Source organism: Polypterus senegalus, chromosome 15 (genome assembly GCF_016835505.1).
Source record: "Polypterus senegalus isolate Bchr_013 chromosome 15, ASM1683550v1, whole genome shotgun sequence".
Classification (NCBI taxonomy): Eukaryota; Metazoa; Chordata; class Cladistia; order Polypteriformes; family Polypteridae; genus Polypterus; species Polypterus senegalus.
In genome coordinates this window covers 53,199,702-53,224,110 of record NC_053168.1, presented here as the reverse complement: position 1 = coordinate 53,224,110, position 24,409 = coordinate 53,199,702, and the positions used below count along the sequence as shown (strand labels likewise).

The following is a 24,409-nucleotide window of genomic DNA, read 5'->3' as shown; positions in this document are numbered from 1 at the left end:
AAAAAGACATTAATGCAGTTTCTGATTGGATCTCTCAGGCCACATTTGGAGTTGGTAAGAAACAGATAGTAACCATATTTGACACAATTAGAACAGATGCTTTGTCTTTTACATCTGCTTACAACCAGGTAAGCAGAAGCTGATCTGAATTTTGTATGTGGAGGATGACGTCAAATCAGGACAGGACACAAAGACTACTGGAGGGTCAAGTTAATGCTTTTTGTAAATATGATTTGATCAAATTCTATCCAGATTCAAATGAATGTTAATGCAAGTTGTAAATTGGCTGTTTCAAGGTGTTTCATTTGTTTATTTTTTGCTTGATTCTTACACACTCATTTTTTTTATATATTTTGGATTTATATATTTTAGAGTTCTGGTAATCTGGAACAAACTACAGAGCCTTGTTGTTGAAGCAGAAATCATAACTTTTGAGTTGTATCTGGAAGACACACTGAGACAGCTTAGTTATTAGCTAAACAAACAAGCCGGACAGACTGAAAGATATACTCTTGTTTGTCAAATTTATATACAGTATGTGTGTAAAATATTTTGCTATCTATTAAGCAATTTGTTTGAAGCAGACTCTAAATTCTGTACAGACTAGATAAAATATCACTTAACCACAGCACTTAACCCAAAAGTATGGTCAATGAAAGTTGGAGCCTATCTAGACAGCATCTAACAAAAGGCTGAAACCAGTCCTGCAAAGAAGTGGCAGTTCATTTCAGTAAGTGATGTACCAAAAAGAAAATTCCTATCCCATCCGAAATTTCAGGAAAAAATTGAAATAAACACTGAGTACCGCTTTCCATTAATTTTTTCCCTATTTGTTTGGGTGTCATTGCTCGTGGCCAAAATTAAATCAGTTTCACTTTTGATTGTTGTTTTTTAATGAACAGAATGATAAAACAGCAGGTCAATGAGAAATATTTTTATTTTCAGTCTTTTCAAAGGCAGCATAATTTTAAAAAATGTATTAACAAAAATAATTAAAAAATAAATAAACAATAACAAAATATGGTTTTGTAAATAAGTCCATCAACCAATGCACATTATCCCTAATTATTGACAAATAGAAAAAAAGAGAATAAAAGCATAGCTGAAGAAGTACCAACAGCCTGGCCAGTTTATCTTGGCTAGAATGGCTGTGCTCTTCTATTTTACTAGCTTGTAAATTTGAAGATTTTGCACCTAGCCATTAATAAATTGTTTTAAACACACTTAAAATGTATGCACTATGTACCAAAAACAAGAAATCATGTACTGTACATAAAGTGAAATAAATACACCTGAAGCAGTAGTACAGTAGTGAGCAAAATATCCATCATGCTGTTTCTGTCTTATTGTTGTATTTGTTTAAATAGCAAAAAGTGACCTTCTACAAAATAAGTATTTGATCTTCTCAAAAATGTAAGAAAATACATATTTGAACAGACCAGGCATTTGATCCCAATGCACATCTGAATTTCTATTCACCCAGTATGTGCAGTACTGTATCATGTCAAGATTTGAAGGTCCCATGGTGCTTCTGTCAGATGAGTTATTTGGACATTTGTTACATATGCCTACAGACTTCTGTGTAAAGAAAGGCTCTAACACTGGTATGAATTTTAATGTGATTCAGGATCTATATGTCTATTTGTCTACATTTATTGTCTTTAAACTTTGCTGCTGGCATAAATCTCTCTTATTCCTTTCAGCAAAGCATTCTAGTTTTCCATGGATCTTCTTTTGTATCTCATCCCATCCAGTCTAGATGTTTTTTCGTAATTAATGAATTTAAATCAAAAACAAGTAACAATCCATTTCGTCAAATCAAACTTGGCAAAATCAAAATTGAACCCTCACCCAAAAGAAAGGGAGGAAAGCCAGCCAACAGATCAAATCTTTGAAGCAGCCAGGAAGGAAGAGTATCCCTTTCCCCGGTATAGAAGCTTATTCTAAGATGTTATTAATTACATCCTGCAATATTTTTTAAAAGGTTTTCAACAGGTCCAATATCAAATAGTATAGTCTACGTGCTAGTAGTGAGGTAAAGGCAATTATGATTTGTTTGTCCTTCTTCACTTTAAGCCCATATGGGAGTCCACCAAACACAGATGTTCATGGGTTAGGAGGGATTGTGACACAAAGGCTTTTGTAGGCATTCAAAGATTTTTGTCCAAAACAATATTAATTTGGTGTATACCCAAAACATGTGCCCCAGTGAGGCAGGAGCTAGATTGCAACTTTCACAAGTTGAGTCTTGCCCTAGAAACATTTAGGACAATTTTAATCATAAATGCTCTTGAAAGAAGATTTTAAGCTGAATAACAGAGTGCTTTGAGCATATGTAGCTAGATTGTATTCTGTGCATAGCTGCCCTCCATTCCTTTTCTGAAATGTTAAGTGAAAGATCTTTTTCCCATTGTGCCTTGTGATCTTTGAAAGAAAGGGACTTTAAAATGTTTTTATAAATTGTGGAGATGCAATCTGAGTCTTCAAGACTGATCAATATTTCTTCTTGAATAGAAATAAGTGGAAAGTGGTGAAAATTGGGCAGGTTCCATTTAGCAAAGTTTCTAGCTTTAAAGTAGTGGAAATCTTGTGTTGATGTGAAGTTAAATTTGAAGCTTAATTGCTCATAGGATGCAAAAACATTATTGATGTACAAGTCTCTAAATGTTTTAATCCCAGACATTTTCCAACAATTAACACTAGAATTACCAGAGGCTACGAAAAAACTCGTAGATCCGTCCCACCTTAAATCGCTTCTTAAAACTGTTCTCACCTCTCCGCCAGCCTCCTTTGTCCTGTAAATGTGCCGATAAAAACAAACTGCAAGCAGCCGGCTATTCCATCTCCCCACCGACTGAGAACGTGCACGAACTTCTCCGATGTCTCGATTATCTGGGAGTGAAGTGGAGTTTTAGAGTGGAAATAATAGATTGTTATTTGGAACACATGCATTTCATGTGTGTTCTGTTTCTACAGTAATCTGTGTAAACACAATGTTAAAACAGAAACTTTTTCATATTTTAGTAATAAATGTTACAAAATGTAGACATAAACTATAAAATGTGTGAAGCCCGACAGCCAAAGAGAAAATAAACACTTTCATAAAAGGTTCAAAACTTTTACAACTGCTTCCGTGGTGTAGTGGTAAGATTTCATCACTTAGAGCGCAGCAGACTTGCTGTATTTCAAGAGATCCGAGATCGATTCTCCGCTGGAGAGAAAATGTATTTATTTTTAACCTTCGCCGTTCTGCCTGCCTGAACTCCCTTGTCTATCTATATAGTAATAACAGTAATTTTATTATTATATAGGAGCTTCCCTGTCTGCCTATCATATAGTGCCTTTCCTTCCTACCTATCTATATATCTATCCTCAGCTGTTTTTTATATATCTATTATACAGTGCCTTCCCTGTTTATTTATATATCTAGTGCCTTCTCTGCCTGTCTGTCTGTCTGATTGCATATAGCGCTGAACTCGGGGGGGAAAAAACACGCGGTCACTGATTACAAACCGCAAGATGAATGAAAGAGACAATATATGTAAAAACATTATCGCACTAATGCAATATTATTTGAAAACGAACAGCGTCAGATCGGGTTTGAATATGCGCCCGATCTGACGCTGTTCGTTTTCAAATAATATTGCATGTACTGTGCGTTGAAACTGCTGCACTGAATAAGCTGACTTCTTCTGTAACAGCGTCAGCGTGTATTCAAACCCGATCTGACGCTGTTCGTTTTCAAATAATATTGCATTTACTTAACTATTTTAGAATAAAAACATACATTTGATTTCAGTCAGTCTGTAAGAGCCAGTGTAAATGCATGATAATTGTAAAGGTTAGCTTTTTTTTTTTAATTCAGTTCCATTCTCTCAGTTGCGTTCACGACCACCCCCTTCATCTTATACTGCTGTTTTCACATAAAGACGTGCTATAACTCAAATGTGATTTATTTGGAGACGCGCTATACTCGAATGTTATTTATATAGGGGAAAAAGTACAATGTCAGGTGCTCATTCAGTGTAATAGGAACCATAGCACAGAGAGATGTGTACACTGCAACAAGTACACATGTCGTGAATGTAGGAAGGGTGTGTGGGAATTGTTAATATTTGAATGTGATGATTTTATATAGCACGGATCGGAAATCAGCAGTTCTTAGCATTGCACCACACAACCTGTCATATCAACCGCCTACTGTAACTTGCTTTATTTTTTCGTCACTTATAGTCTAGAATAAAAGTGTACTTGTTTTGTTATACTTGTACACCAACATATGTTCCTGTGTTTGAGCAACACGGGCATGCTCAAAAAAATAGACGTGTAATGCCACGAAAAGTGCACGTAGGCACTTCAGTTCGCAAGCATTGGTACGAGAATGCAGTCACAAATACGCTGCAGAGCTACAGCGCATCTTTATGTGAAAACAGCAGTGTCACTTTGGGGGGTGGGGATGGTAAGGGAGGATCCTGAACACAAAAGAGAGAATGAAAAGTGAATTAAAAAAAAAACTAACCTTTACAAGTATCATACATTACACTGGCTGTTACACACTGAAATCAAATGTATGTTTTTATTCTAAAATAGTAAAAATAAGAGCAGTTTACTTCTCAAAAGTGAATCGTGCGGGATCGAACTCATAACCTTTTGAACACTAGTCAGCGGTTGATAACATTACACTACCATGGCAGCTGTAGTATGTATGTGTCAATGTGGCTTGCTAAGGCGGCTTTTTTCTGCAGTTATATTTTTGAATAAAAGCATACTTGTTCTGTTATATTTGTACCTTTTGTGAAAGTGTTTGATATTTGGACTTCAGGCTTCATACATTATATAGTTTATGCTTACATTTTGTCATTTACTACTACAATATGAAAAACGTTTCTGTTTTAAAAATGTGTTTACACAGATTACTGTAGAAACGGAACACACGTGAAATGCGTGTATTCCAAATAACAATCTATTATTTCTACACTAAAACTCCACTTCACTCCCAGATAATCGATCAAGGCATGAGCTAGGAGAAGTTTGTGCACATTCTAAGTCGTTGGGTGGATGGAATAGCCGGCTACTTGCAGCTTTTCTTTTATCAGCACATTTAGATTAACAAAAGACGCTGGCGGAGAGGTGAGAACAGTTTTAAGAAGCGATTTAAGGTGGGATGGACCTACGAGTTTTTTCGTAGGCTCTGGTAATTCTAGTGTTAAATACTGTGTATGTTTAAGAGGGTGAAAAAGAGTGGTTGTCATGTAGAGGTGCAACAGCTTCTCTGTCTTAAAGTGCTTCCTAAATTGGTTCCATATTCTGAGTGAATGAAAGGCAATTGAATTATTATTGTATTGACGAGAGTTTGTACTTAATGGAGCACAAAGCGGGGAATATAGAGAAGTACTGCAAGATTTTAATTCTGTTGTAGAACAGGCTTGTATATGTTCAGCAGTTTGTGTTGATATCCAGGGCCTCATGTATAATGCCATGCTTAGAATTCAAACTGAAACATGGCATATGGACAAAACTGGAAACATGTGTATGCACAAAAAAAAGCAGATGTATAAAATTGTGTGTACGCAAAGTTCCCCATACTTCCCCTTTATAAATCACAGTGAATGTGAAATTTAATGCACATGCACGTGCCTACAGCCCCTCCCCAACTCCTCCCAGAATTTCACATACTTTAATATGTAAATCAATATAAATAGCACCTTCCATTCAGTGTTTTGTTAAAAGAAAATGGTAAAAGCACATATTAAAAAGAAGAATTTCACCAAATGCAAAGTGGAGGTTCTACTCAGTGAAGTGGAGGCAAGGCAAAGCATACTTTGTGGTGGCGTAGACAGTGGTATGAGCAACAAAAGGAAATTGATGGACTGACACTCAAAAGCTCAAGTTCAGGAAGTCGCACAGTGCCTGAAATAAAAAAGGAGCGGTCAGATGCCAAAGTCGACGTGAAAAGGCTAGTCGCAGCCCACTGTTTGAGTATAATACGGACGTGCAATTAGGACACAAAGAAAAGGAAAAAAAACAGGGACACAGCGAAGAAGAAAAGGTCAAAGTGTTTACTTTAATCTTGAAATTTCCACTTTAATCTTGTGGTTTATTTTGTCAACGTAGAATGTTGTAAACTTCATCTTACAATAGATGTTTAATTTACTAGAGTTTCTCAAATCCCCTTGTAACTAAAGTAGCACGTTAAATGCTCCGTATTCTATGTGCTCTATGTGTGTGAATCACTACGTGCTTCTTAAACAAGCATTCCCTTTCACAGACAAGAGTGTGCAGGCAGTGATCGCCTCACAGAATACATTATATTTATAATATTATGGCTCTCTGAACATTTTAGAATACTAAGATGTATACTTGATACCCTTTTTATGATGAAATGCATTATAGCATGTATTAAACATTGAGGCAAGGTGCCTTCGCCATCCAGGAATTATTCCTTCCTTCTACAGAAAGCTTGCTGGGATGCACATAACCCTGGATGAAGTAATTTATTGCAGCAGTACTGTGTCTGTCAAATGTACCAACACCCAATTCCTGTCCTTCCACTTTTTTTCTCCACATAACCAATTTCCACAGTATAAGCTCTGTAATAAATGTAAAACCAGCTATAAGCTTAGAATGCAGATTCTTCAAATCTTTTAAGGAACATTGAAAAATCTTCGTAATGCATGTTTAATTATTCCATCCAGAGTCGCACCAGTACCAGCAAGCATACAGCGCGAGGGAGGAACAATCCCTGTTTGGGGCACCAGCTCATTGCTACCGCTGCGCCACTGTGCCCCAACATGTTTAATTATTAACAGTATCCATCCATCCATTTTCCAACCCACAGAATCCGAACACAGGGTCATGGGGGTCTGCTGGAGCCAATCCCAGCCAACACAGGGCACAAGGCAGGAACCAATCCCGGGCAGGGTGTCAACCCACCGCAGATTATTAACAGTATACATTATTTAAATTAAGTTAACAATTTACCTGTAAAATGTAATATACATAATGTCATGTATTTCATCATGATATACATCCTAGTATTCTAACAGCATACAGCTCCAAGATGATAGCTCTTGGAAATCTAAGTCAACTTAAAAGCCGGTCATCATCATCTGTAAATATACGCTCTCTTCTATTGAACTGAATTGAATTCCTTTATTGTCATTGTATGGTACAATGAGATTCAATATGCAACTCCAGCATTAACTTATTTTCCTATAAAATGATGATAAAATAATAATAATACAATAAAAAACAATGAACAATGTACATGTACATATAGTGCAGATAGTGCAAATGGTTCATAATGTGGCTCAGGTTGTGCAATATTACAGTTGTAGTGTAAGTTTACAGTGAGGTAATTGTAAGTATAAACAGTTCTACAGGGAGCACTTGATGGACTGATTGAGTGTGTTTATAGCTCTTGGGATGACACTGTCTGTGAGCCTCAGGTTCTGTGCAGGAAAAGCTCTGAAGTGTTTGCCGGATGAGTGAAGTTCAAATAGAGTGTGCACATGGCTGAGTGGAATCCATGCAGATGCTGTGGCTTTCCTGAGGCAGTGTGTGCTGTGCAGCTGATTCCACACACAGATAAAGTGGGTTAAAATACTCTGTATGATGCACTGAGAGTAACATTGATAAAGCAGTTATGGTATTTGGAATAGTTTGGCCATTCCATGCACCATTATATTGTTACAGAATTATTTCAACCAAGTTTCTTAAATTTGTAAACGCTATGCAGTTATTTTTGATTTATTTGATAAATCCTGCATCACTGATGCAAATCTGAAAAAGGGGAGACCACACAGAAACAATAGCACTGCTTTGACGCTGGGGGCTGCCAGTTTGCAAAACACAGTGTGAGGTTTCTGTGAAAATGTGTGTGGCTTTATGCAAAGCTCTCAAAATGTGCATGGAAATGTGTGTATGCAACATTTTTGTGCATACGCACTGTTTATACATGAGGCCTCAGGTCTTTATGGCCTGTATATTTGCCACCCAGTAATAAACTTTAAAGTTAGGTAGTGCCATTCCCCCTTCTGCTTTAGGTGGTTGTAGAGTCACCCTTTGGATGCGTGGATGTTTCGAATTCCAAGTAAATGAGGTTATGATTAAATCTGATTTCATAAAAAAAGATTTGTTAATGCATATGGAAAAGAAGTAGAAAAAGAAGCTTTTTAATTTAGCTGCTGTCATAAATCTGTATTATTGCTTTCTGCAAAGCATTCTAGTTTTCCACGTGCCTTCTCATACTATTCATACTAATATACTGTATATATATACTGTATATCCTCTTTAATAAAACCAGTGTGCGTCCAGGTGTCCGTGTGTGTGTCTTCTGGGGAAGTTGGCATGCGCGGGGCCACACGGCACATGTTCAGTCTCTTCCTGTGCATTCCCTGTGTGTGCAGAGAGAGAGAGAGACACACACAGGTGCGTGCGCGCAAGAGACAGACAGACAGACAGACAGACAGACAGACAGACAGACAGACAGCCGCACACACACACACACACACACACACACACACACACACACACACACACACACACACACACACACACACACACACACACACGCGCGCGAGAGAGAGACACACACGCGAGAGACAGACCCGCAGACCCGCGACAGAGACACACACACGCGCGTGCATTGTTGCAATGTTACTTTTCTTGGTTATTTACTAAATTACTTATTTCTCAAATGTTAATTTTTTTCCCTGTGCTTAAAATTCATTAAAAAAGTGTTTTTAGCGAGTGGGTCGTGAGGCTATAGCGCAAACTCTTGCAGTGTTAAGTTTTCTCTGTTGTTCCAGGTTTTCTTAGTGTTATTCAATGTTTTTACATTTAGTTTACTATTACACTGTGCATTCAGTGGTATAATTAACTATGTGCTTAAAAACTTAAAAAAATATATATTTACATACAGTTCATACGGTCTGGAACGGATTAATTGCATTAACTTACAATCCTATGGGGGAAATTACTTCGGTTCACGACCAAATCGAGTTACAACCAGAGTTTTGGAACAAATTATGGTCGTGACCCGAGGTTCCACTGTATTACTGTCAGACAAAATTACAGCCATTTTACAGAAATGCAAACCAGTATTACTGAAAGAGAAAATTAAAGGCACACAATACAGTGACGCATATTACAGCCACATACAAGGTCCCTTGCCATTTAATATAGACTGTTCATACAAATGTTTATGCACTACAGTTCTAGCGCCCGTTATTGTAATGGGCTTAATGTCTAGTATATATACATAATATAATATAATTCAGTTTTATTTCGCACCTAGTTGACTCCAATAAAGAAATGTCACTGAAGTATGACCAGCCAATCCAGCATGTAGTATGTCAGTGAGTGAAATGTTGACTACTGTTCCAAATAAAAAAAAACTGAAACTTGTTGTATTTTTGCTTTGGCATCAGGAACATTGCCAAAAACACTGGGACAAAATTAGGCTCACAATGCATTGAAGTTCCATGCCAAACTAAAAGTAAATCAAGATGGCTGTAGTGAAAAGAGTGCCATAGCTGATGTTCATTATTTTTGTGTTACAAAATTATAAAGCTCTAGAGTGTTCAAAACCTGAAGTAAGTTATACAGAATCTTTTACCCAAACCTTTGTTTTTTTTCAGGTCCCTTGGGAAGATCTCTGCTATCTTTTCGGGGAGATAATGTATGGAGGACATATTACAGATGACTGGGATAGGAGATTATGTAACACCTATTTGCAAGAATTCATGCAGCCAAATTTGGTAAATCATTTTCCTTTAAAGTATTAGAAATGTTTAACTTCTGTTTATGATTGACTTAATTTCTAAAATGGTTGCTATATCAGCTGTGGTAAACACTCGGCATGGAGATACAGTATGACATAGTAGATAACATGTTAACATGTAAATCCCATCGACAGCAAATGAACCCCGCCTCTGACTCATTATGTGAATGGTCATCACTTAACCTGTCAATGGTGCAATTATAAAATATATACAGGTATGTATATGTTAAAAATATAGTAAACACTAGGGGCACCACTGAGCCAAAAACCAAAGACACAGGAAACACAATTCCAGGTTCAAATAAATCATTTATATTTGACAAAAACACCAGCACAAATACACCATTCACAATCCTCCTTCCTCCTCCATGAGAGCATCGTCCACCGCCTCTCACCTCTGACTCGATAGAAGTGAGGCAGCGGGCTCTATTTTGAACTAGACCCAGCAACTGCTTCTTGGTTTTTGCCCAGGTCATCTGGAGCATTTCACGTCATGTGGAAACCAGGGCAGTTCTCTCCTGACAGTACCCTCTGATGGTATCCAAATACTTTGTACCTCAACAGGGCTGTGTTTCCATCTCCCATGCCACCCTGCAGGTATCTTAATCTGGTCCAGCCTTGAGAAACACTGCCACTTGTCATGTGGGGAAATGAACTGCTCTCGGTAACCCTGTTCATCTAGTCCGTTCATTATGGCCTCCTGACTGGGTATTAATCCTTCCTTTATTCTGGCACCTTGAAAAGTAGAATTACAAGTAGTAATCGTATGATCTTGTATTTAAGTTGTTTGTATATTAGATCATATTGGTGCTATGAAAACTATTAGTCTTTTACAGTTGTAGTGTGTGAGGGATCTCTGTTTCTCCTTCCGACTGGGATGCCAGAAATATAAAGTGATCTGTACAATTTATGAATGAGCTTCATAAATCAACGAAAGTCTACATGAAGTAACACACTTTAGGTTGTGTTTTGGAAGTGGTGATAGACAACATTTTAACAAATGACCCAGACACGCTTGCTGCAATAAATCAAATGATACAATTTATTCATAACATAAGGATAATAGAAAATAAATATATGCAAGTATGTATACATTAGATATATATATTGTAAAAAGACACAAGGAAGACAAAAAAATGTTGGGGTGGCATGGGGGACCCATATTTTTGTGCAAGGTTTTGAAATGACATTAGCAATGACATATTTTTGTTGGAGAGGTTCTAGCTTCATGAGTCCAAGGTCTAGTCTTACAAGGCAGGTAGGGTTATAAAGAGGCAAGAGCAAAAGGGGTGCAGTGTTGGACAGCTCAGGCAGACGTGACATCACGATTCCTCTGGATTGTGTTTCTCTATACTAGTGCAAACCAGAATCAGATTACCCATTCCCCATTGGGTAAGATGACCCAAATCCAGAGTGTTGCGCCCCAAGCTCACATGTTTGACAATGTATATAGATGTATAGTACTGACGAAGAACAATAACAAACAACACAAAACATGTTTATGCTACCTTAGGTTGAACTTTTCCTCTCCTATGGAAAGGGGTGCATAACTTATGAACGCTGACCTTTGCATTCATGTGGTCAAGATGGACAAAGTGTTTAGCTAGTTATTAAAGTTCTAGAGTCAATACCATGACACTGGCATTCATTTGCTCACAGCTAGTCTACATTAGTTACCCCCTTCATATAGTTTTTGTATGTGCATGTCAGATGCTGCTCTGGACTTTCCTATTAGACTTAAGAAGAGAAATTTAAAATGGCTAAAAACCTACCTGTCACAAAGGTTATTCCTTTTCAGTTACAGTGATACCATAATACATTAGCTAACTTCATCCTACCTTCTAAGTTATCTGGTAGTTGAGTCATGGCATCTGGACTTCCTTCTTGTTAGGTAGACACGTTTCACTGCTCATCCAAGCAGCTTCGATTTGAAATTAATAGTTCTGGGAATCATAGTAGGTATACTTATGGTTTGGTGTGCGCGATTCTTTGTTCCTTCTAGGTCAGCCTTCTCCTGCACATATTAAAGGACATTAAGCATGCTTTTATTTCTTTGTTCAGGAGCTTTTTTTCCTTCTTGGACATGGTTGTACCTTCTGGTTGAGGATGGTACTGCAGTTTTCTCTTTGAATTTTTACACACATTATCCTCTTCTTTTAGCATAAAGTTTATGTCTGCTGGGCAGTTAGTGACCGGTCAACTCCTGTTTTCAGCAAGACGAACATGTGGTTGTATTGTTTCTCTCTTGCTTGTGCAACTTGCTTTACTTCAGCAAGGTTTGGACTTGTGACAGCCTTCACACACAGGTCTTCCTTTCTTCCACTTCAACACCATGTTACCCTTTGGAGTAAAAGGGATTGATCCAGCCTTTGTTACAGCCACACAAAGGCTGTGGAGCAGACGTTAGGCCAGGCTGAGAGCGTTAAGCATATAGAAAGAGCACACATCTGGTATTTGCAAGTTTTTAATGGAAACAGTAGTTGTTTTGCTATTGGTTTCTTGGGTGTACATAAGCCCAACCTTTTGGTTGACAATTGGTTTAAAGGTTTGTCCATTAATGTTGCCCATCAATGTTTTATGACCCTTTGTCCCTAATCAAGTTATTTGGATGGTGCATGGAGGAAACATTGACCATTCTATCAGATAAGGCCCAGAGGCTGCACTCTAAAGAGGCCCAGTGAGCAGAACTGACACTTCAACTGGAAAGACGTACACGAGATTCCTAGTCACGCGTTCAAACATCATTGTTGGCTTATTGAGTTCCTCAACAAATCACTTAGCCAGCCTGTTTTTTATGTGGGATTAAGTGTAAGAATTAAATTTGATTTTTATATTTACAAAACTGCGGCAGGCTGGTGCCCTGCCCGGGGTTTGTTTCCTGCCTTGCGCCCTGTGTTGGCTGGAAATGGCTCCGACAGACCCCCGTGACCCTGTAGTTAGGATATAGTGGGTTGCATAACGGATGGATGGATATGTACAAAAATACATTTATATTACATGCTGCTTTTTGACTTGGTGATTAATTTATTTATTTTCATCTAGTTTCATGAAAGATTAACAGCATGGAGACTACGTGTATGATTCAGAAGCTGACTGACAATCCACTATTAAGATTTTTAGCTTTAGAAAATTTTCCAGTTTATTAATATATATATACTGTATATATAGAGAGAGATTTTTTATTAGAGTAAAAACTGAGAACATTTCTAACACAAAACCATAATATGGACAGTGAAATGTTTAAGGCATAATAATCACTGAATTCCTGCATTTGCCTTCTGATACAGTATGTGCTATTCTTGTGCAAATGATTTCCTCTTCTCTATAATAATAATTTCGTGTTACCTGGGGCACCAAGCTGGAAAAGTGAGTAATAAAAATGGGCAGATTGGTGCATATAAATTGTGATGAAATGTGCAAGTGTGGCAGATGTGCTGTCTTTGTAATGCTGTTACAATATTTCCCTTTCAACAGCTTGATGGGGAGCTTTTTCTTGCCCCTGGCTTTGTGGCTCCACCCAACTTGGACTACCTGGGCTATCATAAGTATATTGATGATTATCTTCCTACGGAAAGCCCTGCACTCTATGGCTTGCATGCCAATGCTGAAATTGAATTCCTGACGGTGACTTCAGACAACCTGTTTAGGACCCTACTGGAGCTGCAGCCTCATAATTTAACTGTTGGAGAGGGTTCAACACAAACTGCCGAGGAGAAGGTTAGTGTGAGCACAGTGCTCACAAAAGATCTTAGAATTAATCGTGTACATCTTAACATATTTCTACTGCTTTTTCAAACACTGCTAATTTCTTATTTTAAACAAGGCAGCCCCAGTGGTTTCAAATTATAGTTTTGTTTGGGATCCTTAGTAAAGACTTCATATGTTTAGAACTAACACATACAGTGCATCGGGAAAGTATTCACAGCGCATCACTTTTTCCACATTTTGTTATGTTACAGCCTTATTCCAAAATGGATTAAATGCATTTTTTTCCTCAGAATTCTACACACAACACCCCATAATGACAACATGAAAAAAGTTTGCTTGAGGTTTTTGCGATTTTATTAAAAAAAAAAAACTGAGAAATCACATGTACATAAGTATTCACAGCCTTTGCTCAATACTTTGTCGATGCACCTTTGGCAGCAATTACAGCCTCAAGTCTTTTTGAATATGATGCCACAAGCTTGGCACACCTATCCTTGGCCAGTTTCACCCATTCCTCTTTGCAGCACCTCTCAAGCTCCATCAGGTTGCATGGGAAGTGTCGGTGCACAGCCATTTTAAGATCTCTCCAGAGATGTTCAATCGGATTCAAGTCTGGGCTCTGGTTGGGCCACTGAAGGACATTCACAGAGTTGTCCTGAAGCTACTCCTTTGATAACTTGGCTGTGTGCTTAGGGTCGTTGTACTGCTGAAAGATGAACCGTCGCCCCAGTCTGAGGTCAAGAGCGCTCTGGAGCAGGTTTTCATCCAGGATGTCTCTTTACATTGCTGCAGTCATTTTTCCCTTTATCCTGACTAGTCTTCCAGTTCCTGCTGCTAAAAAACATCCCCACAGCATGATGCTGCCACCACTATGCTTCACTGTAGGGATGGTATTGGCCTGGTGATGAGCGGTGCCTGATTTCCTCCAAACGGGACGCCTGGCATTTACAACAAAGAGTTCAATCTTTGTGTCATCAGACCAGAGAATTTTGTTTCTCATGGTCTGAGAGTCCTTCAGGTGCCTTTTGGCAAACTCCAGGCGGGCTGCCATGTGCCTTTTACTAAGGAGTGGCTTCCGTCTGGCCACTCTACCATACAGGCCTGATTAGTGGATTGCTGTAGAGATGGTTGTCCTTCTGGAAGGTTCTCCTCTCTCTACAGAGGACCTCTGGAGCTCTGACAGAGTGACCATTGGGTTCTTGGTCACCTCCCTGACTAAGGCCCTTTTCCCCTGATCACTCAGTTTAGATGGCCGGCCAGCTCTAGGAAGATTCCTGGTGGTTTTGAACTTCTTCCACTTACAGATGATGGAGGCCACTGTGCTCATTGGGACCTTCAAAGCAGCAGAAATTTTTCTGTAACCTTCCCCAGATTTGTGCCTCGAGACAATCTTGTCTTGGAGGTCTACAGACAATTCCTTTGACTTCATGCTTGGTTTGTGATCTGACATGAACTGTCAACTGTTGGGACCTTATACAGTATAGACAGGTGTGTGCCTTTCCAAATCACGTCCAATCAACTGAATTTACCACAGGTGGACTCCAATTAAGCTGCAGAAACATCTCAAGGATGATCAGGGGAAACAGGATACACCTGAGCTCAATTTGGAGCTTCATGGCAAAGGCTGTGAATACTTATGTACATGTGATTTCTCAATTTTTTTATTTTTAATGAATCTGCAAAAATCTCAAGTAAACTTTTTTCACGTTGGGGTGTTGTGTGTAGAATTATGAGGGAAAAAATGAATTTAATCCATTGTGGAATAAGGCTGTAACATAACAAAATGTGGAATACTTTCCGGATGCACTGTATAAGAATAAATGTCATCATATTGACACACTCTTGTCAGTTTCTACATTCATAAATAATGCTTTTAAAAAGGAACCATTTGATACTTAGTACCGGTTGAGTATCCCTAATCTGACATTCCAAAATCCAAAACTTTCTGAGCTCTGCCATAAAACCATAAGCAGAAAATTTAACACCAGGCATCTGATTCTAAAACTTTACTTGGACTTCTGCATGAAAATAAGCCTATGCCAAAAAATGAATATGAATAACATACATGCAGATCAGATTTATTCTTTCAATTGTCAACCATGAAGCTTAGAGCACTGCAAAGCAACAAGTAGCATTAAGTGTTACAAGGACATGACAAACAAGATGAAAGTGGAGTTTATCCCAGGAAGCGTCGAGCGCCGCTAAGCAGCAACACACAGCGCTTTGTCCCCAGTGAGGAGACACGATGACGCCTGCATTCCAAAGTGTTGGGTGGCACTGCAGATGACTTGTGTGTGTTAATGGGATGTTATTGCTTACAGTTAACAAAGCAGCTTCATTCTCGCCAAGTGTCCTTATTGCAATTTGAGTTCATGCTCTGAATACTTAAGGAAAATGAAATATTGCTGCAAATTGCCTTTTTTGTTGGCAAAAACATGTTATGTTTTATGTATGTGCACCTACACCACATGAAAACTGAATGTAGCAACTTGCCAGTTGGTCAAGCGGGCATGATGGACTGAAGCTTGGCTGAGATATTCCTGACCTGCTGGGCAATTCCCTGAGAAGTGGCAACGGGTTTGTGATGTAAACTGATGAAGAACCAAAAAAGTGTCTTCAGTGCAAACACACAGCTTTAGCCCCCTTTAAAGGGAACTACAGTAAAATACAGTCTGTGTATCATATTAATCACTTTTTAGGTTTAATATTTTTGTCACATTATAGTAACGACTCACTTTATTATATGCGTGAGGCAAATATTTCAGAATCCAAAATACTTCTGGTGCCAGGCATTTTAAATTGGAGATCTCGACCTGTACATTCCACCCTCATTTCACTGTAATTGCATTTGCTTCATGTTTATAGAACAGAAACAGAAGATCATTCAGTCCATGAAGGCCTTTCTTTCAAGTACATCAGTCCATTGCTCATTACTGACTTTCATTCCTTATTTTGTGAAGGGGTTCTTGTTGGTTTTTGTCATGAATGTATAACTCTTAATTTCCAACAGAACCAACAGCATAATCAACTGTGGTGCCGCCATTGTGACTCAGTTCAGTTCTATTTATTCTTCTCTACTGTTATTCAGAGTTAATAGACCTGCAGCTCTTAGACAGGTTAACAGTAAAGTACATCACCCCGTCCTTCTATCTATGCACAGCTCACAGATGACACTTTAGATTTCACAGATTTGAATCTCCCACATTTACTTTCCAAGCAGTTTTTATTGTGAGGTTTTATAACATACTGAAGTGAATGCAGTGAATATGCTGATAATAATAAACTCACCCCAGAAACTCCAATTTGGACAACCCGCACAAAGAGTGAAGATTTTAAGGCTGATGCAGATCTGTGTTTTTAACCAAATCACTGCATTCATTTTCGCACTTCAGTTTGGTGTGCAAGCACATGCACCATTTCCTCCATCTCTGTCCTTCTGTAAACTTCAGATATTTTTGGTATTAATGTATCTTCGCCAGATTTTACAAAAAGCCAAGCTTATGTTACTTTATCAAGAGTAACCTCAAAGGTAAAAGTTCTTGATTCAGAAAAGCAGGGAACCCTAACTGCCAATGAAGACCGAGAGTCTACTCAAGATATTGTGTAAAGAAGTAGTTTCTGCTTAAGTAAATTCAAAATTATTTAATTCAGTAAGGAGTTGAACAGGCCACACAAAAAGACAGTTCCCCCTCAGGGATTAATAAAGTGTACCAAATGCCAGAAAAATACCAAAATAACCATACAAGCATAGGTACAAGTATACATAGAGACATGTCAGTGTGCAAGTTATTTATTTATTTGTCTTTTATGCTCCCAGCTATAAGTGCTGTGACCCGTCCAGTACCGCAGCCTTCTTCCCCAGACGTACTGTTATGGCTACTAATATTTAAATACACAAACACGCATATTATGGTAAACAAATTTCAGAAATCAATCTCAAAGGTAAAAAGACATGGCCAGGTCATGAAAGAGGTTATGGAAAATCAAAACTAATTTGGACACGAGCATCAGTAGCCTTTGCACCCTAGGAACCCAAACTATTCTCTAATATTTCAGCAATTATTTACAGATCTGGGGCCTCATGTATAAACAGTGCGTACGCACAGAAATGTTGCGTAAGAACTTTTCCACGTTCAAATCGCGATGTATAAAACCTACACTTGGCGTAAATCCACGCACTTTTCCACGGTACCTCATGCCTTGTCATACGCAAGTTCTCCGCTCGGTTTTGCAGACTGGCGGCACCCAGCGCTACTGCTACTGTTCCTGTGTGGTTACTCCTTATTTTCCCGACGCGGCTTTATAAATACACTGAAACTAACCGCATATTGTTTATTAGTGTAATGCATCTGATTGTAATTAACTTGTAACAATATAATGGTCCAGGGAATAGCCATAGTATTCCAAATACCATAACTGCTTTAGCGTTGTTACTCTCACTTCTCCTTCTTCTTCTTCTTCTTCTTCTTTCAGCTCCTCCCGTTAGGAGTTGCCACAGTGGATCATCTTTTTCCATATTACTCTCACTGCACCACGCGGAGTATTTATATCACTGTATCTGAGTGTAAATCACAGCAGCAGCTGATCGGAAAGAGAATTATCGGTATACATTTTCAAGGACACGCTGTCTCAGCCACTGCAAAACGTTTCAAAGCCTTTCCTGTACGGACCTCGCAGTTCAGAAACAGTTTCATCCCAAGAACTTTAAATGCATTCAATCAATTGCTCCTTGTAGAACTGTTTGTACTTATAAGTACAATCACCCCACTGTAAACTTGCACTACAGTTATAATATCGCGCAACCTGAGCCACTTTATAAAGCGCGTATTTACATATGATGACAATATCATTTTTAAGGTGAAATGCAGCAAAATATGTTTATTATATTATACAGATAAAACTTTAACTTCATTTAAATAATCTATATTCTTCACTGGGAGTGTCATGAAGGATAGAATAATTAAACATGTACTACGAAGATATTTCAATGTTCCTTAAATGTTTTGAAGAATCGAAGCTCTAAGCTTACAGATGACTTAACTTCTATTAGAGAGTTGATTGTGTGGTGATTGAGTATTTGGGGAAAGAAAAGCACTGACTGCAGTGGCGGCTACGCCAATATATATTGAATATAAAACAGAAAGAGAAAATAACAACACAGCTAAAAATGCAGAGACAAATTTCGGCAAAAGTTAAATGCTTGTGTCATGAGCACGAGGCAGCTATGCAGTGTCTGCAACGGACGTGGCCATCCACCCACCGTGCATAAGATATGAGGAAGAGAAAACATTATTATTTAACAGATACCATAATGACATTAGACTTTCTCTATTGGACATAGAGCCGCCCATGAGTACTGCTGCAATAAATTATTTCATCGAAGGTCGCACACAATCACTGCGCCGTGAAACTCATGTTTAATAACGTGCTTTAACTCCTATCATCATAAAAATGATATCACGTATAAATCTCAGTATTTTAGTTATTCAGAGAGCTGTAATATCACGAATGTAATGGACTCTGTGTCCAGTCGGAGGAAGAGAGCCGACTTAAGAAGCAAGTAGTGATTCACACACATAGAGCACATAGAAGATCAAACACAAAACAAAGCATTTAACGTGCTACTTTAATTACGATGTGATTTGAGAAACTGGTTGATTAAACGATTTTAAGATGAAGTTTATGATGTTCTACTTTAATGACAAAATAAACTACGTGATTAAAGTGGAAATGTCGAGATTGAAGTTGACATTTCGTGCTTTTTCTCCACTGTATGCCTTTTTTTCTCTGTACCCTAATAAGCTTTCATACGACACTCAGACAGTGGGCTACAACTCGGCTTTTCACGGCGACTTTGATATGTGACTTCTTTTTTATTTCCAGCACTGTGCGATTTTGTGAATGTGAACTTTCAAGTTTCTCCAACACGCTATGTCACTCGATCAACTTCCTTTTGTTGATTATACCACGGTTTAATTAAACAAATAGTATGTTTTTCCTTTGCCTCCACTTGGTATTCGCTGAAATTCTTATATTATCCCACGTGTTTTTCCCATTGTCTTTTCACAGAAGGCTGCGCTTAATGGCGATTTATATTGATTTGCATATTCAAATAGGCGTAATTCTGGGAGGATTTGGGGCGTTACATAAAGCGCATGCACAAGCGTTACTGTTCACGCTGATCAGGATTTATGTAGCGGAAGAACGTGGAAGTTGGAGTACGCACAGATTCCTGCATCTGGATTTTTATGTGCGTAAGCACATTTCGGCTTTTGTGCTTACGCCATGTTATAGTGCGAGTTCTACGCACGGCGTTATACATGAGGCCCCTGATGCTGATCTTTCTGATCATAAAATAATAATTAATTGTAGCGTTACAGTACTTGAGGGTTCCTCTAGAGTGCCTCATTCTCTTGCACAGTTTGGCTCAAAAACTAATCAGCACATCGTCATCTCATAACAGGCCTAAGTTTTGAGTTTGTATTTTTCTGTCCAGCCATTTAGCTGTAGACTGTCCTCAAGAAACTGTGACAAACAAACACACACCGCCATCATCGAGATGGGACCCTAAAACGAAACAGGAGATTCAAATTTTTGACGAATCAAAATCTTTCATTCCTTCCCCACAGAAAATAGGTTGTGCTTGGCTGTGCAAAGCAAAAATGAACAATGTTTATAATTTTCTACATACTGTATCCATCTGTGTCAAAACTGAATTAACTAAAGGGTTAAGTAATGTTTGTTTTTAGGTGAAAAATGCCCTTGATGAGATATTGGAGAAGCTTCCAGAAGAATTCAATATGCAAGAAATTGTGCAGAAAACCACAGAACGCTCTCCTTATATTCTGGTTTGCTTTCAAGAATGCGAACGCATGAATCTTTTACTTCAGGAAATCAGAAGATCTCTAAGAGAACTGGATTTGGGACTGAAGGTTTTTACTTTTAAACTTTGTAGAGCAGAAATGTTTGTTCATATTATCACTGAATTTTAAAGGAGATGTGCTTTGTAACTGGGCACCTCAATATGCCACCCTGACCAGGGATAACAAAAATAGCAAAACAATAACGATTGTGCCCTCTAGCAGTGGCAGCATAACTGGAAAAACACCAAATGCCTCACACTGTTAACTGATCATCGTCTTCACACCACCGCACACATGCTTTTTCACATAATTCCAAGTTCAGTAAGGCTTTGAATTGATGGCACAGCTTCAGATAAATCGAGCTTCATAAAAACCCCTCAGGTCACCAGGCCAAGGCCACCTGATTTTAACTCCATGGCACTGCCAAGCCTTAAAACAGTCAAGCACAGTGAAATTGTTCCGTACCACCAGATCTCTGAGCTATCAGAGGAGGCTTCTGGTCCCACACTGCTGTAGTTTCTGATGCATCACCTTGGACTCTTCTTACTTTGCCCAGTGGTCACTTAGACACCACAGAATTCAAGGCAACTGCTGTGGACTTTTTTCACCTGAATTTACCCACAACCCCACTAAGTCAACCAAAAAGCACAATAAGGGTTGCAATCATTTTGGGGAGGACAACCTGTGGTCTTAGTGGTCCCCATACAAAAAAAAAAATCATATTCAATTTAAAGATCAGATCTCAGTCTGCCATGTTAGCAGCCTGGGTAGAAAGAGCACAAATTTACAAATATAAAAGCAGAAAATAAATCAACAAAAACCGAATCTATACACTCACTGGAACACTTTACTAACACTGGGGAGATTTGTTATTAAAAAGGCATCAATTCTTCATGGCAAGGATTCAACAAGATGATGGAAACATTTCTTTGAGATTCTTGTCCATGTTGACATGATTGCATCATGCAGTTTCTGCAGATTTGTCAGCTGCACGTTTCTGCTGCAAATCCCCAGTTCTACCACATCCCAAAGGTGTTCTGTTGGTATCAGATCAGCTGACTGGTAAAGCCACTGAAGAGATGACTTTGCTTTGTGACATGATGATTATCATGCTAGAAGTAGCCTTTAGAAGAAGAGTGAACTGTGGCTCTGAAGGAATGGATGTACATTGCCAGCAACAAAACTGAACTAGGCTGTGGCATTCAAGCGATGGTTGATTGGTATTAATGGACCCTAAGTGTGTCAAGAAAACATTCTCACATTAATTGCACCACCAACACCAGCCTGAGCTGTGGACACAAAACTTTGTGGATTCATGCTGTTGGTGCCAAATTCTGACCATGCCATCCATGTGCCTCAACAGAAATCGAGATTTATCAGCCCAGACTACTTTTTATCTGACCTTAACTGTCCAGTTTTGGTGAGCCTGTGCCCACTGCAGCTTCAGCTTTCTGTTCTTCTCTGACAGGAGTGAAGCCTGACATGGCGTTCTGTTGTTGTAGCCCAGTCACCCCAAAGAGTGATGTGTTGTTCATCCTGAGACAGTTGTACAGAGTGGTGATCTGAGTTATCGTAGCCTTTCTGTCAGCTTGAACCCTGCTTGCTGGATTTTTTTTTTATTTTTCATGCCATTCTGAGAGCGGCAATTACTGAAATACTCAAACCAGCCCATCTGGCACTAACAATCTTGCCATGGCTGAAATCACATTTATTTCCCATTCTGGTTTTTGATGTAGATATTAACTGAAGCGCCTGACCTGTATCTACATGATTTTGTGCATTTTGTGGTTGCCACATGATTTATTGGCTAATAAATAATAATTGCATGCATAATCAGGTGTACAGGCATTCCTAATAATTTGCTCAGTGAGTGTACATACAGTATTTAATATATATTAAAGAAGCAAAGTTCTTTGTAATTTTTTGTTTTTAATCTCCAAATAGACTAACATAACAAGAAAATAACAATGTCCCATGGTCACTTGGAATATGAAAATACTGTATCCCTATACTGCCTTCTAGGTCTACCTACTGTATACTGGGATATATGGAAAAGGGTTTAACTACATTAGGTAATTAACATTAATTAGTACGACCACTGCCGACCTAAATCTGACATGTTTTATGTCTTCAGGGAGAGCTGACAATCTCTTCTGAAATGGAGGCACTGCAATCAGCTCTGTATTACGACAGTGTGCCAGAATCCTGGATTAAACTGGCATACCCATCAACATATCCCCTTGCACAATGGTACTTTTTCACTTAAACTTAATAAAGAATTTAGTTTTGGATTAACTTTTTTGTATGTTTTTAGTAAAGTTCTTTTTTCTTTTTCTTGAAGGTTTAATGATCTCCTTTTGAGATGCCGTGAACTGGATACATGGACTCAAGATCTGACCCTGCCTGCAGTGGTTTGGCTATCCGGATTATTTAATCCTCAGTCATTCCTGACAGGTAGACAACATTTACTTAATTGGCAGTCCGAGTTGCTGTGTTACTTTTAAGAAGGCTACATGAATAGGCAGTTGTCTGGCAGAAGCGCTGCTCGGCGTCTCACACCTTCTGTACTCCAGTGTTACCTCAACGTGATTCATTTTTGTGTTAATCACTAAGCCCCTTCTGCACAGAACAACTGCAAAACAATTGTGAAACAACTTTTTAAATTAAAAAAACTTTCAGGCTGTCAGAATGAGAAGAAAATTATTGGAGAAAATTGATTACTCTGTAAAGTCCATATTTCTGGGTCTAATGCACAAGCCGTACACTTTTAGATGGTGGGTCCCCTACCTTCACTTCCACATTTCTCTTCTGAACATTTTATTACTGGAGTCAAATGTGGTGCCATGTTTAGTTGCTTGTTTGTAAACTCTTTTCAGCTCAATTGTATTTTAGTCCTACGAATCAACAAAAAAAAGTCCATAAGAAGCAGAGAGCCTAAAGACTCACACACATATACAGTATATCTAAGCTATTCTAAAATTATTGAGAAAGTGATTAGAAAAACTGTTGCCTGCTTTAGAGAACAGAGCATTTCTAAAACATTTCATTCACATTTTGTAAATATTTTAGTGAAGAAAGAGTACTGCTGAGAATGAATTCTGGGCATTGAGACCAGATGCTGGTGCCTGCCCAGTCTTTTTATATAACTGGATCAGATCTGCAGTGCTTTATCTCCTGTTTTTCAAACACAAAATGTACGGTAGAGTGACTGGAAACCCTGCGTCATCATTTGTAGTGAGCAGCAGTGCTGTGGCTCAGGTTCGTTTTCATTATAGAGTGTCTCTTGGTCATGTTAAACAGGAACATCATACATTTCCAATTTTCTGCTAATGTCAACTACAGTATATCTGTCTGTTAACACTAGAATCCATGTAGCCTAAAAAAATATTTGCAATGCCGGACCACCTTATATTCCCTCACACCTCCTCATCAGCGTCTTTGTTGTTTGCTTGTGTGAGCTCTCACATAAATACGGGAGTAGTTCAAATAAAACCAACCCTGTGGCATGAAGAGTTTACTGTGATTTGGTCTTTAGGGCGAATGCCACCCACTGGAGGGGGGCGAAAGGTTACTGTGCAGGAGGACTAAGTGTTGAGCTGTCACACACAATTGGTCTTCTTCTACAATGGCTGAATTTCATATTTGTGTTTTTTCGCTCAAAAGTGACATGTATAAACTATGTTACAATATATGAGTAAGTGCAAAGCACGGATCAATACTCGACATCTGTCTTAGCTTGAAAAATGGACGTATTTGGTGTTTAAGCTTTTTACTGTGACCCATGCCCTCCAATGTAAAGCACCAATGTGGACAAGAATTTTTTTAAAGTGTTTATGTTTGTGATTAAATCATTTTGACTTGAAAAATATCAACTTTATGCTGTTAGTTTTTGCATTAGATCAGTCTACTAAATCAATTCAGATTGTGCCATGGACAATGGCTTCTAGTGTTCAGCAGGCCATTAGGTGGAAGCTATCTATCTATCTTATTATGGCTTAGTGAATGTAGAAAGATGGACAAAAATGAGAAATTTATCATTTTAAAATTAAATCTA

At 38.5% G+C, this 24,409-nt stretch overlaps 1 protein-coding gene across 2 annotated transcripts in view; it reads left to right on the top strand.

Annotated features, from left to right (window-relative positions):
• The window catches only part of LOC120515473 (dynein heavy chain 11, axonemal), a 331,373-nt gene that overhangs the window by 302,099 nt on the left and 4,865 nt on the right, over window positions 1-24,409 (top strand). For both annotated transcript variants that reach the window (XM_039736528.1, XM_039736527.1), the window contains 5 exons: window positions 9,642-9,761; window positions 13,259-13,501; window positions 20,242-20,424; window positions 22,490-22,605; window positions 22,697-22,809. In XM_039736528.1, the coding sequence (XP_039592462.1) occupies window positions 9,642-9,761; window positions 13,259-13,501; window positions 20,242-20,424; window positions 22,490-22,605; window positions 22,697-22,809 (775 nt within the window). The remainder of the gene's footprint in view (window positions 1-9,641; window positions 9,762-13,258; window positions 13,502-20,241; window positions 20,425-22,489; window positions 22,606-22,696; window positions 22,810-24,409) is intronic.